This window comes from Molothrus aeneus, chromosome 6 (assembly GCF_037042795.1).
Source record: "Molothrus aeneus isolate 106 chromosome 6, BPBGC_Maene_1.0, whole genome shotgun sequence".
Lineage (NCBI taxonomy): Eukaryota > Metazoa > Chordata > Aves > Passeriformes > Icteridae > Molothrus > Molothrus aeneus.
Window position 1 is genome coordinate 24,913,536 of NC_089651.1, and position 18,546 is coordinate 24,932,081.

General features: G+C 39.6%; 1 protein-coding gene across 1 annotated transcript in view; it reads right to left on the minus strand.

Annotated features, from left to right (window-relative positions):
* LOC136558314 (transmembrane protein 263-like) overlaps positions 1-15,686 on the minus strand; it is a 200,830-nt gene extending 185,144 nt beyond the window's left edge. The window contains exons 1-2 of the mRNA XM_066552675.1: positions 15,550-15,686; positions 2,003-2,093 (exon numbers count right to left, since the gene is read on the minus strand). Of these exons, the coding sequence (XP_066408772.1) occupies positions 2,003-2,093; positions 15,550-15,555 (97 nt within the window). The 5' untranslated portion in view covers positions 15,556-15,686. The remainder of the gene's footprint in view (positions 1-2,002; positions 2,094-15,549) is intronic.
* Positions 15,687-18,546: the final 2,860 nt, after the last annotated feature.

Below are 18,546 nucleotides of genomic sequence, written 5' to 3' on the forward strand. Positions count from 1 at the left end.
AACAAGAAATCTGAAGAGCAGCAAAGATAAGATAGTACTCTGAATGGTATTTAAGTCAAAGGACGTCAGAGTTTCTTTTTCCATGAGATATTTGCAATGATGCCTGCAACTATATGTTCTTTACAGTGATTCTGGTAGGTCTGTGTTGGTAGACAGCAGCTTCTAAGGAACACTTCTGTTACTCAACTCCACCAATATCCAAAGTCAGCTATAAATTCAGCATAATCCTGATTGCTCTCCTTCAGGACAAATTTTCCACTTCTTCTGCCATGCAGACTCTAGTTTCAGTTGTGCTCTCACCATCCCTCCTATTTTGCTACTCTGGAGATCATTGTAAATTCAAAAGGTACATACTGAGCTCAGACTTGATCTACTGTATCACTGCTTAATCAAATCATCTCAACTGCTACAGTTCTTTTTTTTTCCTCACACCAGCAAAGTGGGTATATCCAGACCACATACTTCTCCCAAACCATCCAATAAATCACAGAAGTAGAATATTAACGCTGACACATTTCATTGTCATTCAAACCAGCAGAGTTGCAGGCAGAAGAACTTACTGTCATTTTAAAAAGTTAGTTTGAAAAATACTGAGCCACATTGAAAAAACCTCTTTTGATTATACAAGTAAAAGCCACAGTCCAAAATCTACGCCTATTCCTGATAAACTGATGAGACAAGATGTGTTTTACATTCCAGGATATAGTCTCCAGGCTCATGTAATCATCAGCTTCAGCTAGTGACCAGAATTCTTACTTCAATGAACTGTCATTACATGCTGACTTGGGATTGCTTACAAAGTAAGGAGGGGGAGGGAATATTAATATTATATCCTCCAAGAATTTATAGAATAATCACAACATTCTCCACATTTATTTCCTTCTGGCTTTATAAGAGCTGCAAAAGAAACCTACCTTTCACTTACCTCTATATACTGTAATTATGAACACAAGGTATGTGAAATGGAACAGAACAAGAAATTACAACTTAAGAAAACTTTAACAGAATGCTCAACAAGAAGGGATGGGAGCAGCAACTTCCTAAAACCATCTACTTTGCTCATATTCCCTTTAAGAATGGCTGTCAGTATAAATGCTGTATCAGCATCTTTTTCTCTTAAAGGAAAAATATAAAACACATTTATGTTTCCCAAAGACAAGTCATGGTATTTTAACACTAAGTTGCTAATAAGAATCTCAGCACTCTCTGGGTCATTTAAGCCATCCACAGTGATTATGAGTGATTGTGTTTTAGAAGCAAATGAACTGAAGACAAAGCTCAGGATGTATTATCACTTCCAGCAATGTTAGCAGCTTCTATTCAAAAGAAAGCAACACCTATTTTGCTGCATATATTCAATGCCTGTGACTTTTGCACAGTGGGGAAAAAAATCTGTTCCCTGTATAAATCCAGGGCATGTCTTTGCAAACAAGGTTTTTAATTAAAATTGGCATCTTTGAGCCTCCTGCTGATGGACAGCATTTCATTGCCTCCTCCTCAGATGGCTAAACTGGCTTCCAAGAGAGACCGTGAAAAGAAACAAAATCACTAGAATACCTAACTTTGACAAGTCTCTGCTGGGAACAATTTCAATAGCAGGATGCTGCAGAGAGAGGTAAAGAGAGAAAAGAGGACTGCTTAGAAAGTCTCCCCTAATGAAGACACAAAACATCACAAATAAGACATTAGAGGAAGCATTTTATTCCTAAGCCCGACGACAGGATGATCAAGCAGGACAATTTTAATCAGAAGCCATATTGTTAAAGAGAATGCAGAACTGTGTCTGCACCTCAGTGGGTAAAGCCTTCCTTTGAATGCAAAAGAAGGCTTAGTGGCTGGCTCTGGCTGGGAGGTTGGCTAAACTGTCACCTCTGACAAAGCTTTACCCCTCTCAGAAAACAGGCAGATACCGGTTCAAGTCAGACAGATAAATCAGACTTCTTGGCCAGAACATTTTCTTCAATTGATTGCAAAGAGTTTACATTGAGTGCCAGCACTGTACCTTCGGGAGGCTCTTCCCGCAGATGAGGAGGCAATTCTTCACTTGTAGGCTCAGTTTCATCATCCACCATCTGTGTTTCTAAGCTAGGGCCCTGCAGAACAGAATAGCAAGAGGAGGTAAATTGCAGAAAGTTCAGACAGGAACCACAAAAATGGTTACAGGACTAGAGAATATGCCAGCCAGTAAGGACACAAAGAGCTCACTTTAGCTGATGAGAAAGAAATAGCTGGGAGATTTGTTTGCAGTTGCAACACAGAAAGGAGAAACTTAAAAAAAAAAAACACACATAAAAAAGAAAAAAAAAAGACTTTTCACAACAGCACATGAAGTTACAAGGGTCTGAATTTCTTAACTGCCTGAAAACCAGTGAAGCACAATTTCTAAATTACTATTTCCAAAACACATAATGCAGTAACACATTAAAATTTCCATTTATCAAGGATAGCAGTAGACCCACCATCAACTGGAATTTTTGGGAAAAAAACCTTCTCTTTGTTTTACCAAGACTAGATTCTGAAATGTCATTTGTTTCAAAGGAAAACAAAGCAAACTGGTTTGCAATCTTCTAACCTATGCAGGTCCGTTGACTGTGGAGTTTTCCCCTACAAGCTCAATACATCCATTTATGCCTCCATGTGTAATATGCCAAACTAACCATTCCTGAAAAACTACTGGGCTACCCTCCCAGGCTTTGCATTTCCATGTTCCAACCTTCTTGATCCTGTAAAGAGCCTGCAATGTTACTGCTGGAAGGACATGAGCAGAGTTTAAAAGATTTGCAGCTGAACTAACTTTACACACACAATATTTTCATTACATGTGGAGCTATAAAAGTGTAGTTGCTTTTTCAGTTTCAAACTATCACAGGAAAAAAAAACCACACCATCTTCTTCCACTCAACTTACCTTTTTTTTTTTAAGTTACAGAAGAGTAAACACTAGGCATAGCTAGAGGGCTCCCCTAAAAAAAGCCTAATTCTTTGCAATGCTAGTACAGTGAAGAGTAAAATGACAAACTTAGCAGTCATTAGGAAATGAAGCTTTTGTGCACTTTGAAAACATGACTGGGTTTGTAGTCTGAACTATCTGAAAATGTGTACTAACATACACAGCTGGAATGTTACAGAAGTACAGCTGGTACATCAACAGCTTGCAAAATGTTATTATTGTAAGTCAGGAAGAAAAGGAGCTCATGGTCCTAAAGCTGCAGCATTTAGTTTCATTCTTTCCAAACCCTGTGACTGAGAGGTTACCTCAACAGCATTGGCTACTTTCTCTGTTTCCTCAATTTGCACATCATGAAAAGTAACAATTGTCAAATTCCATCCTTTGTGCAAGTAGCTCACATTTTCATCCATTCCCCATTATTTTGTTTTCATGTCCATTTGGTTGAAAAAGTACCACCTTACTTTTCAGATGTTTTACAGCAGGGAAAAAGAGACCACCAGGTGAAGTGTACAGGCCTACTGCAATGGGGCCAGGGTCAGAACCTGGATTTCTGCCATCCATGACTATGCAAGTTTTACCTAGGCTATTTACCAATTTCTCCTTGCTTAAAAACACACAATATCAAGTGCCCAGCTTTGGTCAGTGAAGAGTTCAAACATTAAGTCATGCCTTGTAGTAGCCATCACAGAAAGGAAAGAAAGTGTTTACCACATGGTACAGAGATGGGAAAGTAGTAAGTTGCCTTAGTTGAATCTTGATGTTGATTACTGGCTCCTGGGATTATTTTTTTTTTAATTGGACTATCTCCTCACTTCAACTAAATAATGTGGTCCAGACTTTAAGAACATGTAAATAATTCTGGGTAAGAGCAACAAGTTGAATATAAAGTATGTATTTGAGTAAGTTTCCACACCAACTGGCAATATGTGAATTGACACTTCTTTCCTATTCATCAGTGCCACAGAGAGAAAAGAAAAGGAGGAGAGGGAAGGAGAGGCTACAGCAGTATACCAGATCAGAAGATTTATTTTTCATATAAAACTTATGGACATGTAAGATATGAGGCACCAATGTGTGCCTTGGAAACATTCTAAACCACAACTATCGAACTCCTAAACTAGAAGAGGTCTTGAATATGAATCCTGTGCCTGTACTTTCTGGTTTACATAAAATTACTTTAATTTGTTAAAACAAGTAAGACCTATCTGCACATACTAGCTATATGCTGCTCAAGGAGACAATCCAACTTCCAGGGACTGTGGAAAAGCCAGCAAGAAAAGCTTTGTCTTCCCTTCTTCAGAATGGTCAGTATTCTCAATTTCCTAAGAGACAAACCTGCTCAGCAGCTTCTTCTAATGACAGCCCATGATAATTGATGCTCCTTTGGGTTACAGTTGTTGCCATCTACATAAATACAAAGAGGATGCAAAATGCTACCCAAAGTGAGTGGTGGCATTATGGTTTTTTCTTCCTCACATATGAGCTACTACTGCTTGTGTTCACTAGCAATACAATGCTCCAGTATGGTGGATATCACTGACAACACTTACTCCAAAACTAAGATTTATCTTAGTTGAAGGTCAGCCTTGTACCTAAGCTAGTATTAACCAATTCAGCTGTGAGAAAAAAAGAGCTCATTACAGACCACCATGGCTGAGACACTGTTTGCCATCACCAATTTTCCTCCAATTCAAAACTTTCAGCAGTTCCTACTGGAATACTACAATACTACAAGACTACTGCTTCTACAGAGCATGCTGAATATCTAACAGAAATGACCAGAATTTCTGAGGATTTTTTTTTTCACTATTCAAAACCCCTTAATCATAACACAGCATATTTTAACTATATTTAGCATACATTTCCTGTATGGTTTTGAGAATTCTTCCCAAACAAAAAACTATTTACAATTTTTTTTTTCCTCAATTTAATGTTAAAAAGGAAAATAGTCTAAAGTGAAGCATGGACATGTCAGGTAATCCCCAATTTTAATTTTTTCAAGAACTCTTTTGCAAGAAACTTTTCAATCTTACGATTTCCTGGTTGCTAAAATAAAGTTAGAAATGTTTTCTACAGAGTAACTCCAGTTCTCAGTTCACTGATATCACAATATATGCTTGTGTATGACCTATCACATTTATGATACAGGGAGCTTCTAAAAGTAGTCTTGTAAATATCAGTTTATCAGACTTCAGCATGTCTGTCTAATCACTGAGGCCAGTGAATAAGTGTGCATGGTACTGAGATTCACTAATGAAAACGTGCAATAGTTAACAGTAGATGAAGCTCTGGGTTCTCATATACATATCCATAAGTAATATTTAAGGCTCAAACACTGACAGGCGTCATTGACAAGATTACAAATTCTCTTTACAATAGCTTTTTTTTTTCTTGTGTTAGCATGTCCATTGCTTTTTTAGTTACATCTGCTGAGTTTAATTCACTGGACCTGCTGCAAGCTTGGTAATCAACATTTACCATATCTACGGTTCTGGCAGAACAGTCATCTATAGCAATCAAAAAAAAAATCCAGGTAATTATCTTCTGAGAAGGTTTGTAACTATGCTAAGGTTGAGTCCAATAACTTTGTCTCAACCTTTCTTTTTACACTATCATTTCAAGAATGAGGCACCAGTTACATCTCCTTTTTTCATTCTTAAGGATCCATGACAGACAAGTAGGGGAATGGGATGCTCACAACTGTGGAAGTTATTGGCTTGCAGGTTCAATAATAATCCTCTGGAGCTGTAGTGGTGGCAGAAGGACACAGATTGCTTCTGCTTTGATACTCCCTCAGGAGCATCTGGGATGCAGGAAGGTGTATCAACAGTTCAGGAACATCAGCAGATATTACTGTACAATATTCTTTCGATTATTTAGGGCTTGTAATAGCCTCTTAAATTGGGAATGAGCTTCTATTCCTCACTGGAGCCACTGGAGAAGCACAAACATTAATAGGTATTATTACATAAAGTTAGGTTATGGCACAGAGCCTAAGAATATATAGCTAAGAAAAACCTCTTAGCTCTTCAAAGACAGTCCCTGCCCTCAACAAGCAGGCACTTCATACAATTCCTTGATGAGTACTTGACTAGGAGCACCATTAAGGCTTAGTGGCAATTTTTCTGTCATATTTTAACACCGTCTCCAAGCTGAAAAAGTAAACTCAAGCAGAGGCAACGCCCACCCTTCCAAAATGAAGTTAAAGATGTGAGATTTCAAGGTAGCTCACTCTGCTCCTGCCAACAGTTTCAATGAACTCTTAAGGAAGCTGGAAAGCTTTGTATGAACTCAGCAAATCATCAATCCTAAAGGAATTCTCACAGAAACTGAGAAACGTACAATCCCTTGTTCTGATCACACTGCGTGACTACTGACCGTACAATGCAGTTTAACCCAAATGCTATGGACTGCTGTGACCAGGCAAATTATTGTTTGTGGATTTATAATGTGTTTCATAGAAGGCTATGTATTTATGGACAGAGAGGGCTGCCAGTACTGAACTAAACAAGTGTGACAAATTGCATACAAGCATTTCAGAGTATACCTCACACTCTTCCACAGGATACAATATTTTGAGAATAATCCTGACCAGAAGTTCAGCTAAATACTCAGATTTTCAGTATATTTAAAGGCTGTACATTTCAAAAGTGCTGTAGTAAATGCATGCATGACAGAAAGTAAGTTCCTATCCAGTCAGGGTCAGCATTTTCCACAAGGTACAGAGTTATGTTTATGACACTGAAACCAAGAGCTCTGTTTATCACCACATTTATACTAACAAGTGATACCAGCATGCTCAATCAGACAAGGAGCCATACTACCTCAATCTCAGCAAAGTAATAAATACTCAAAATACCCACACAGTACAGGAACAATCCCAACACCAGGCAATCAGTGTCAGCTCATTTTGCTCGTAAGTCAATACCAACATGAGACTGTCGCTGCAAATGCCCCAATATGGCTCTGCTTTCTAAAGAGTCATCTTGAAGCAACCAAAAATCCTACCTGCACCATCACCACTTTTAGGCCTTTTAGACTCTACTTTTGTACTTGGCATTATATTAATTATGGTATATAATCTTAAACTGAAGTCTGTCAATTGACTGCTCACTGAGTCAGGAATTCATTAATGAGCAGCAAAATACAAAACTACAAAACAAAGTCCAAGAAAGGCAACTGTGAGGGAGGGCAATCAAATAAATATATACATCCTGTGAAAAATTATTAACTAAATTGAACAAGTTTGGGACAAATAACTTCAAATTTCCTTCAGAGAACTGTTGTCATTATATCACAAAGGCTCCATATTTTTGTCTCCTCAGTGCAAGAGTTTCATACCTCCTTGATGTCTCTCATAGGCAGCTCCTCCAAGCACCGACTCTTTCTTCTTCTCACAGTAACCAACTGACTCCAGTTCCCCTCAACCAACCAATCCACTCTTTTATAACACTCTTCTTCTTATTGGCTACAGCTGTGGCCTGTTAAAGTCAGGCTTGCTCCTAATCTTTAATAATTAACCCAGCTGCAACTCTTTAGGGGTAAAATTACTTTCTATACTACCTTTATTTACTTATATTCTGTCCCCCTACAGAGAACCACGTATCTTAAAACTCTGCTCCTTCTCACCATTCCTACTCTACTCACTAAAGACATTTTTTTTTTTTAAATCCCCTACCATAAGCAGAACCAGAAGGAAATACGTCATGTAAATACTCTTCTCCATTATACCCAAACTTATAAGCAATCTTCTCCCCCTTTCAGAACAGAAGCTGGAGGAATCTAAAGCTCATAGTCATGGATTCTGCAGCAGTTTACTGTCTCAGCTGACACTACACTTGGGAAATAATTCTAAAATCTGCAGCTTTAGCTACTACTTTCCCTGTGGATTTTCAAGTGAAAATGGTATTTACTTCCCGATCTAAACCTTCATGTTCCCATTCTTGCTTCTTAACACTTTATTCCAGTTTCTCCTTTCTGAAAATATTCTTCATTTATATTCTGGACTTGAGCCTAGAATCTTACTTCTTCCACTGTAAGAAACTGCCTCATTCCTCCTAAAGCCTCTCCTTAAGAGCCCAGAAAGTCAGACTTGCTTCTTTCTATGCAAATCCTCAACTGCCAGCATAAATCACATGTCCTCTGTCCTGCCTAACAGTGACTTTCAGACCTGGTATTCTATGTAGGCACAAGTCCAATAAAGCAATTAAGCAGAGGAAAATTCGTGGCAGCCTAGGCTTCATACCTCCACATCTGTGATTTCACTTGTAAGCTTCCCAGCCTTTTTTATACAGCATCAAATATATGTCAATCGATAATCATAAAGGTTAGATGCACCCTTAAGGAATGACAAGATGCAGTGTTTCTTTCTGTGTGAAGAAACAAGTGAAGTAATCCCCAAACACAGGACAGTTTGTTAAGTGCTTTGGGATGCTCAAGTATCCCAGTAAAAGCATTGGCTATTTGTGTATCAGGTTTAAATCCACAAGACTAAAACCCACAGTTTCCTGCACATTAGCGTACTTTGCCCCTTCCTAACACCACAAAATCAAAACCCCAGCCCTTCTCACCCCAACTTCACTTTCTCCAAATGCATGAGAGATGATACATGCTATGACTGGGCCGAATGTTCACAGATGCCAAAGGGTTTGTCATATCCAGTAACAATGAAACTGACCTTCATCAGGCTTTCCTAAAATGACATCATTAATGACACTGTTAATTTGGGATCTCTCCTCTATCCAGTCACTGTTATAAAGTTTCTCAGAACTTATATTGGATATTTCATGTTTAAACAAATTAAATTGTTCCATTTTCCATATCTGAAAATGGCTTGTGGCTCACAATGCCCTTTCTGCTTTTTACAAAATTACATAAGGTCTCAATTCCTACAGAAAAAAAAGGACGCTATTGTTTAAAGAAAAATAAAAATTAAACAATAAACCACTAGGTAGTTCAACATGATGACAACCTTCTCCAGGGAGCTGAGGACCTACAGGTACTTCACCTGAAGCACATAACCACCCAACCATCTCCTTATTCTCTGCTGCTCAGACACTGGGAACAAGTTTACAACTATCACTGTACTTTTGTTAGGCAGTTTGCAGCTGTAGCTTTTACTTCAGCAATGAATTTTCAGCACTTCAAGGAATTAAGACTTTAATTTAAAGTTTTCTAAATGCAATAGAAACATTCCATTGAATCTGCCATCATTATTGATTGCATAGCCACACCTTTGGGATTTCCAATGTCAGTTGGATTCTTCATGCAGTGGGAATAAAATTGATGAGCAACCATAATTTTTTTTTTCTTTCCTCTATGTTTAAGAAAGCCTCTTTTAATTTTGCAAAACAAAGTTCACTTATAATGAGAGCTCCTGTGCCAGGTTTCAGCCCAAGGGGAATTTTAGTTGCAGTTATAAATCCCCTGGAACACTAAAGGAAAGTACAGAAATAGAAGTGCTGAGGATGACAGTAGTGTAAAATTGTAGCACTTTCTTCAAAGTACGCTGTAACAAAGAATAGAAAAGTTGCTTAGATTACTTGCTCTTTTCTGAGTTTGGACAAACACATTAGGGAGGCTACAATTTTAACACTTAATTTCGTCTTGACAACAGGGCTGGTAGAGAGAGGCAATGAGAGAAAGATTTAATGTTGCAAATGCCAAGTCAAGATTGAGTTCTATTCTCAGCAGAACAGTCAAATCCTATTTTTACAGCAATAAAACAACTTTGTACTGTCAGTAATCCAAATTAGGGTTTATTTGGCATAAATAAATTTTCAAGAGTACTAATGACACCACAGTCTATTCTCTATTCAGCAAGCCAGTAAACTGATGGTTTACACTTTCCATGTTCATATTTTGTACAGGATAGATAGTACCATTTATACAACAAACAGCCAATACAGTCTGCTCAGTGGTAGACAAAACAGTTCTGGATTTTGAATTAATTATTGTATTGAATTTTGTCTCAATCGATCATTTATTTTCCATCTGGATTTCACCTACTAAATCAATGTTAGCACAGAAAGAATATCAGAGTGGTTTTCAAAATCTAAACCAAGCAAATCACATTTCATTTGATCATGTACTGACCTGGCCCAAAGAGAATAACATACTATAGTATATTATACTATAACATATTATAACATACTATAAATGTACTTTTCCAGCTTGGTCCTTGACAGACGGATTTAGTGATTAATGCCAGTTTTAGTCTGCCTGAATAAATGAGATAATGCACTCTACAGAAAGAATACTCTCCATTTTCCTAACAAGAGGTGGAAGTATCACTTTAGGGAGCTACAGACAGCATGAGAAATTTGTCTGAAAAATGAGAAGTCCTTTGCCTAATAATTTAGGCATATGTGACAAAGGTCATTAAGATCTTCTCAACCATGCTAGACATTTATAATGTAGTAACCTTTTCACCATCCTCAGTAGGGTCACAATAAAAAAACAACAACAACAACAAAACCTCATGGAAAGATGCATTAAGCAGAATTCTATAACTATGGTTTCATATGACTCAATTTCCATGCATTTACTTCCTTAAAGGTGCACTACTACTGGTTTAGCTTTAACAAGCTGAAATTTAAGTAATTTTCGACAGCTTTTACAGCTAGAACATCAGAATTTTTACTATAAGACTTGAATTCAAAGTACATAAGCATATATACAGCTTGAAAAATATGACCATTCTCCCCCAAAAGAGTCACGAGAGACATCACTGCAAGACTTTGAAACACAAGTCATCTTGCAAAAAATCTTAATTTCCTTTTTAAAAATTTGACTAAAAAAAAAGCTGCAAATCCATCTGAAGTTAAAAAGTTGTTTCAAAACATTCAAAAGTAATTTTAGATGCTAGAATTTGAGAATAAATATAAAATATTTTATTCAGGACAGAACTCACTCCTGGTCCTTATTTCATTAGGTATTTCAAAATGCATTTTCTGCATTTGGTAATTAGCTAGGAGATTGCATTATGATTTATTTATCACACAACTTTTAAATTTATCTTGTTGATGGCTAGGTAGTTAAATATTTCCTTCCTTACAAATGAGTTTTGAACTCACATCAGAGCTTTTCAAGATTAGTATTGCCTGTCATTCTATGCAGTTGTTGTAGTGCTTTAAAGAAGAAACATTTCAGATAAAATATTTACTAACTCTACAGAACAAAAGCTACATCTTCTGGTACTTTTAAGCCCTGCAATTTCACACCTAGCCTGCACAGTCAAAACTCGACTGCTAGAAGCACTGCCAGCAGTAACACCCCCTTTATTTCAGGCTCCATAGAGAGCTCCTTTTCTCCCAAACTCACTCCAAGAAGTAAGAAAGGTCACAACTTGCTGCGTACCAGATTCCAACCAGAGTTACTACACTCAGCAACCAAACACCCATCAGATGGAAAAAACACTTGATCATTATGAACACAAGCAACACACAAGTAAGAATTAATTCAGGAAGCAATAACTTTTGGTAACTGCTGCCTTCTACTTTGAAGATCTGTGAAGTGCAAAGGTTCTCCCTCCGAAATGGTTTTAGAATGAATCAAAGGCCAAGTAATGCAGTAGACCTTGAGCAGCTCTGCAGACATATTAAGACTAAGATTTACCAGCACAAGCCACTTCTGTGACACCTGCTAAGTTCAATCAGAACATTATTTTGAAGAAACTTAAGAGCTCTACTATTTGTCCCATCTGTGCAAGAATATACCTTTGCCCAGAACTTCTAAGGTATGCAACCCTTTCCCATCTCTCTGAAATTCAGCTGAAATTTGAAAAAGAAAACCACTACAAGGTTTGTAAGACAGTTCAGCAATAAAGAAAAACAGATGCGACCAATCACAGGCAAATATTTCAATCAAAATTATCTACAGAATATGTACTCCATATTCTATGCACCTTTATGTAACTTTTACTCTATCACTTACATTCATGCTCCTCCTCATTTCTAGACCACATTTAGGACTACATGCTAGGAAAACAAAATATTATTATATACTCCACAGAAAGCAATAACTCTTGTCTCCTATTCTTATAAGCTGCTCCTTTCCCAAGCACTTTTCATTTCAACTATAAAGAGGCCTGATAAACAAGATTGGACACACGTAAAAAAAAAAGATTACATATACATCATTTTGACAGAACAACCCACGACATCCTTAAGGAACAGAGCTGTCTGTAAACACAAGCAAGAAAAATATTTACTTGAGCTTTCCATAAATTTGATATTGCATCTTCAAAATAATCTTGCCTTATTCAGATCTCTAAAATTTATCTGTCAACACTCACTATCACAGGCAGTCAGAAAAAGAGAACTATAGGCAGTAAGTTCACATTCTTTCTCTTAAATATAGCTTTGAGTTTCTCAAAGTAAAATGTCACATTTATGACACTTGTCATATCCCAAACTATGTAACTTAACTGTGAGCCCATGCCAAAGCACCATAAGCTCTCATTCTACTTTGAACAATCCTTTCAATAAAGAGGGGACCAGCTACTTAAATCACATCCTGAGCTTACTTTCACAAACAAGAACTTTAATATGACCCGCCACTCTCAATGCCTTTCATGTCTGATTTTGGATTTAGGTTAGCCCAGTGACAGCAGCAGTGTTAGAAGCAGTCACCACAGCAGAACCATACCAGGAACTATCCTAATGCCTCATTCACCCATTGAAGATACAGCATGAAGAGGTTCTGTTAGCAAGGGCACAAGAACCTTCTCCAGCGCTGCCTAAGACTTGAGAAATCCAGCATTTAGCCACAAGAGATGAATACTGGAAAGATACTGTGTTGTGGGACAGAAATTAGCATCCAAATCCCTGCCTATCTCCCCACTGCCCTAATTAATGGAACTGCCCTCCCCACAGGACAGACACCTTACCCAGGCTCCTAATGCAGCCTGAAAAGGTGTATTTCCTTGCCATCAGGAAAATCTGCCCTTGAAGGAAAGCAAACTTTATTGACATAATCAAAAGGTATCACTTGTTACTACATACAGAAAAGGTCCACTTCCTGACACAATCTGAGCTGCTTGCCTCTCACTCCTGTCCTATAAAGCAGGACAAGGGACTTTAACCAGTTTTGTACTTTGCATAGCCTGGAAGAGCACAGAGAAACCATCCTTCAGCACAGACACAACTCAAAAGACATGGGAGCAGAAAAAAGTACACATAAAGACTATCCTGAATCCAGTCCAGCTTCAACACCAAGTTTTAAAGCATTGTTTTGCCATACTACTTTACTTCACTCTACCTTTTCAACAAGATACTTACTAAATTATTGTTTTAAAAATAAACTACATGAGGCTTCAGTTTCCTCAGCAATGATCAGCATTAGTAATGGATCCTGAAAGGATCACTTCTACAGCAGAAGAACATCCCCTGATGTTACCACTTACTTCCCTTTGCCTGCTTCTTCCCTTCCCTAAGCAGGCAGACCATTTTGATACTAGCATTAACCTGTTTTCTTTTGGCTGCTCTGCCTTCTCAGCAACATGCTAACCAGCATCAATGAGCTCACCACCAAAACCAGTGCTGCCAGAAACACACAAACTCAAATCTATTTCCCAGGATATAACAATAACTAGGGGAGAAACTGACATGACGACTTTTGAAAAGCTTAGTTTTGATGTCTTCCCTGCAATGATCAAATCTTTAAACTTATTTGTTTTAAAGTCACACTGAAGTACTCATGAGCAGGCCCATAAAAGGGATTCAGATTCAACTGATTCAACCACACAGACACCTCCTCCTTCCCTTCACTTCTCCTTTCCTCACCCTTTTAAAGGGGTGAAAATACTGCACATTTCAATGTGTTCCACTTGTTAAATGAAAAGACAATTATCCCCACCCTCAGCTTAAGAATTTAAATAATGCATCTGCAATGATCTTACCCAGAAGAAACTTGAAGCAACTCCTACAGGGAAAAGTGGCACACATGGAAAGAAATGTGCCCTGAAAGAAATTACCCACTCTGAGAAAAAAAGTGAACCCTTTTATACTGAAAAGCTCTATACAGTGCTTATACCTGGAAAATGATTGGTTAAAAACAAACAGATAACTTTCCCCTGAACACACTGATTTTCCTTGCAGTCAGAACATGATTCCACTCACATCTTGCTGTATTTTGGATGAGCTTATCTTAAATAGCCATGAGCTTTCCCCACTCTAGTGGGGCAAAAAAGGAATTCAGCAGAAGTAATGGGCTTAGCAAGAATAAGCAGCTGTTTACTCTGAGTGAAATAAAAGATTTCCTTCAGCTTCTGTTTTCAGTTTTGACCTCAAACTGGATGTACTGTTCACACAGCACTCTGAGGTTTCTGTTTTACAGTGTAAGTCAACAAATCACCCAAAGCCATAGTGCTGTTTATCAATAACGTTCTCAATACATACTTTTTATTATCCTACACTATTGGAACTAAGAAATACTCAGAGAGAAAGAAAAAAAATACACATTTTACTATCAGGCTTTGTACAAATGCACAACAAAATATACACTGCACAGAAGGACATGCTCTCTTTACATATATTTATTGCATGTATGCAAAGGCTGCCCCTTTTCTATCACCCACCAGTTGTGAAGATATCATGGTTACGAGCCCCTAGTGCCCAGAGACAATTGTTAAGCCCAGTGACTGCCACATATGCACTTCCCAGAACCCAACACCTGCACAAGCTGATGAACTTCTAACACACACTTACTTGACTCAGAGGCTTGGAGGAAGGCCTGAGCCAAATCTCTCCATCGGCATTGGTACAGACCTGTACGGTTTCTACCTCAAAGAGCTTACAACCTAGCTAATACATTTTTTATTTTACTGCTAGACAAATTCAGGAGACAGGGAATGTCTGGTGTGTCAGACTGATTAATGAGAGAAAACCCCTTTAAAAGTCACACATCTGAAAATCACAGAGATATGATAACATAAAGTGAAGAAAAAAACAATACAACGGCATCACTGACTCCTAACCAACACAACAGAAGACACAACCTCACATCTGAGTGTTATATATTACTACTTTTATAGTCCAGCCAGCCTCAGCACCCACACCAATAATCGGCTCAGGTTAGACATTCTCCATCCTAACAGTTTTCCACAGCAAACTACGGAGAAAGGCGAGATCTCCGCCGGGCTTAGGGAAGGGCCTGCGAGAGCAGCGGCACAGGTGAGCACCGGGACAGCCCGGCCGCACAGCGAGGCACGGACCCCGGGCAGCGAACCGCCCGCGAGATGCTGCGGATGAGGGAAGAGGCCCGGGGAAGGAGGGCAATTTCTCCGTGGAGACACCAGCCTGGAAGGGCAGCGGGGGCAGGCAGCCTTCACCGGCTCCCACGCTATTCCCTTCCCGTCTCAGCGCCGTAGGAAACGAGTCGGGTTTTAATGGAGAGAACGGGGGATTCTTTCCAGGGAGACCGACCCAAGAAGCGACATTGCATCCCCCGCGAAGTTGGAAGCTTCTGGAAGTTGTGTACTTGGTTACGAGAGCGCACGGCCGCCACCACCTCCCGCCACCGGTTACCGCCGGGCCCGGCCCCCGCCCCTCGCCCCCCCGCAGCCGAACCCCCCGCCCCGGGGACGGCCGCCAGCATCACCTTCATGCCGCGTCTCCCGGAGCACCGCCCGGCGGGGATGCAGGGAGGGCGGGCGGCCGGCGGCTGCGTGCCCGTGTCCCCCGGCGCTGGGGCTCCGGCTCCTCCTGCCCGATGTAAACACACACCGGCGGGCGGGGGGAGGCTGGGCCGGGGGCAGCGCCATGGCAACCCGGCCGGAAGAGGAAGCGCGGGGGTCAGGGGCGCCATGTTGGCGGGGGGTTCGCAGCCGGCACCTCGCGACGGAGCCAGGGCTCCGTGCAGCCCTCACCGAGACACCCCCCCAGGCAACACCGCTGCCTGACACGGCAGGTGAAGTGCTTCACCTGTGGGACATGCTGGCCCCTTCCAATTTCCTGGGAAAGCAGCGAAGGGAGATGAATTGCCTCAGCCTTAAGTCAAACATGGAAGCAGCAGCGTTGGTTTGGCCAAGATGAGGAGCCAGTTCTCCGAGCTCTGCCCTCACTGCAGGCTTGCTGGCATTCACAGAATCAAATAGAATCAATTAGGTTGGAAAAAATCTATGAGATCAATGAGTCTAATGTAAGCGCCCCCGTGTCAGCTAGACCATGCCACTAAATGCCACATCCAGTCTTAACTCCAAGCATGGTGACTCCACCGTGCCCTGGTCAATCTGTTCGAGTGTCCAACCACCCTAATTGTACCACCATGCCCTGGTCAATCTGTTCGGGTGTCTAACCACCCTAATTGTAAAGAAATTGCTCTTAATGTCCAACCTAAGCCTCCCCTGGTCTAGCTTGAGCTCATCTTGTCACTTGTTACCTGTGAGAAGGGACTGGCCCCCAGCGGGCAACAGCCTCTGGTCAGGGAGTTGTAGAGAAAGGTCACCCTGAGCCTCCTTTTCTCCAGGCTAAACATCCCCATGGCCCTCAGCCGCTCCTCACGGGACACCCACTCCAGACCCCTCACAGCTGGACAAGGATCCTGCTCACAAGCTGAGTGCCCCGGAGGGCGTGGGGCTCCCGAGCCCTCTCCTCCCCTATCCTCAGCCAACGGAGCATGGCTCCGGCCCGCAGGATGGGGGCTGTGCCCATGCTGCTGCTTCACACGAGGGAGTACAGTTTGGTGGCAAAGATAAAAAGTCTGGACATAATCTTTGGCATCTGAAGTTTTATTTCTCGTGTGTTACTTTAAAACTATCACTGCACACCACCACACACATGGGTAGAAGTGTGTTCTGCTAGCAGATGGTTTGGTGCAATGAGGGAAGCCAGACAAAGCAAAACAAAAAGAAGAGTGGTTTGAAGTTATGATTCCTGAAATAGGGAGAGAAAACTACATTAAGTGAATGATGGTGATTAAGAGTTCATTTTTCTCTGATTTAATATTATTCTACATATGAGGCTGAGTTAATATGTAGAGAATATAACTAACTCAACAAGTGGTTGAATCCAAAAGAGGAAAGCCTGCTTTTGTTTCATTTTTTAACTTCTTGACTAAGAAATGTTGCAATTTCTTCTGTAAAGAAGTATGCTAGGCACCTATATATATGTCTTTTAAGGCATTCTGGAATACAGTAGACCCTATTTAGTCAGAAACCAAAAAGGAACAATTACATTGCTTAAAGTCTAGGAATACCGTCTCTCAGTGCACAGTTAATTTTTTGTTTGTCCCAGACTGTCATTTTTAATTGCAGAACCTCCTTGGAGTGGTACCATAAGACTGGTTTCCATTTTTCAGTTAAAAAGGAAACTCTTGAAAGACACCAAACAAAGCAATTCCCTCACCTCACATGGGCTGACAATTAAAAAGATTCATTTCCTTTGCTTTTCACAACAAATCCATGCCTTACATTATTATCTGCATCACTTCTTAGAGGAAGTATTCTGCAGCCCTTTCCTGGCACAGACTCTCACAGCAGAATTTATAATTTCTTATGAAAATAAAAAGGTACTTCACAAGCATGTGAACATTTTCAGAAGAGCAATAGTGGAAGCCAGTGAATTCAGTGAAGGTTTCAAATACCACACTAATTTCTACAGATCTGCACATATATGTGTGTGCATCTATATTAGATATATAAAACTAACTGTAATAATATAACCAAAATGTAAGTACTTCCTTCAAAACAAATAAAATTTATATAAAATAATCTTGTCAATAGTATTGGTAGAATTATATTAATTTTTTTTTGTATAACACAAATCCATTTTTTGATGGGTAGAAAGAAGATTATATAAAGTTTGTGTTGAGTTTAACATGTAAATTATAGCCTGATTAACAATAAAATAATATTGCCTAAAGTGTAAAGAGTATATAGAGTTAAAGAGAAAAATATCTTTTCCCTCATCCAGTTTAAATTATTCATTCTAGTGAAGTTAAAAATGCAACTTTCTCCATTTAAACTAGTGAATTTCAGATGAACATAATTTTTTCAGCAAGTTCCTAAGCCAATAAAGTAGATTGAAGTGCAATCTTTTAAATAAGTTAACTTTAGGTTGTAATGTTTGCAATGTCTGCAGAACACTTCAAGAATGTTCCAGCTGAAAAATCAGAATATTCTGGATGATAGACAAATAGGAGAGGGGGGGGGGGGGGGCTAAAGAATAAGAAATTAATTTGTTTACTTTGTGCTAAGCACAGAAAGAACTTTATTTGTGAAACTATTTCAGCAGCACCAAAATGATTACTTAGTTTCATCCAAAAGGATTTATCCATTTAATGCACTCCAGTCCTGGTCTAGTGAGATTCACCTCAAAAGTGTGCCTCTACTGAAGCAAAATGGGTAATGTATATGCTTCCATAAACTCCACTTTTTGTAAATTAAAAGCAATGTCTTTTCATGGAGAAATTCCTTTCCCAGCCTTCAAGAAGTATGGACCAACAGGGGAGATTTGCCTACCTAGAATTTTCAGTGATGGCTGGGATCTCAAACATCTTAACTAAAGCATTGATCATTTATAATTTTGTTCAAGGTGTTGAAGTCAGTGGGAAAAAAAAAGTTACCTCCAGATTTGGTAACAGTACATTCCCAAACTA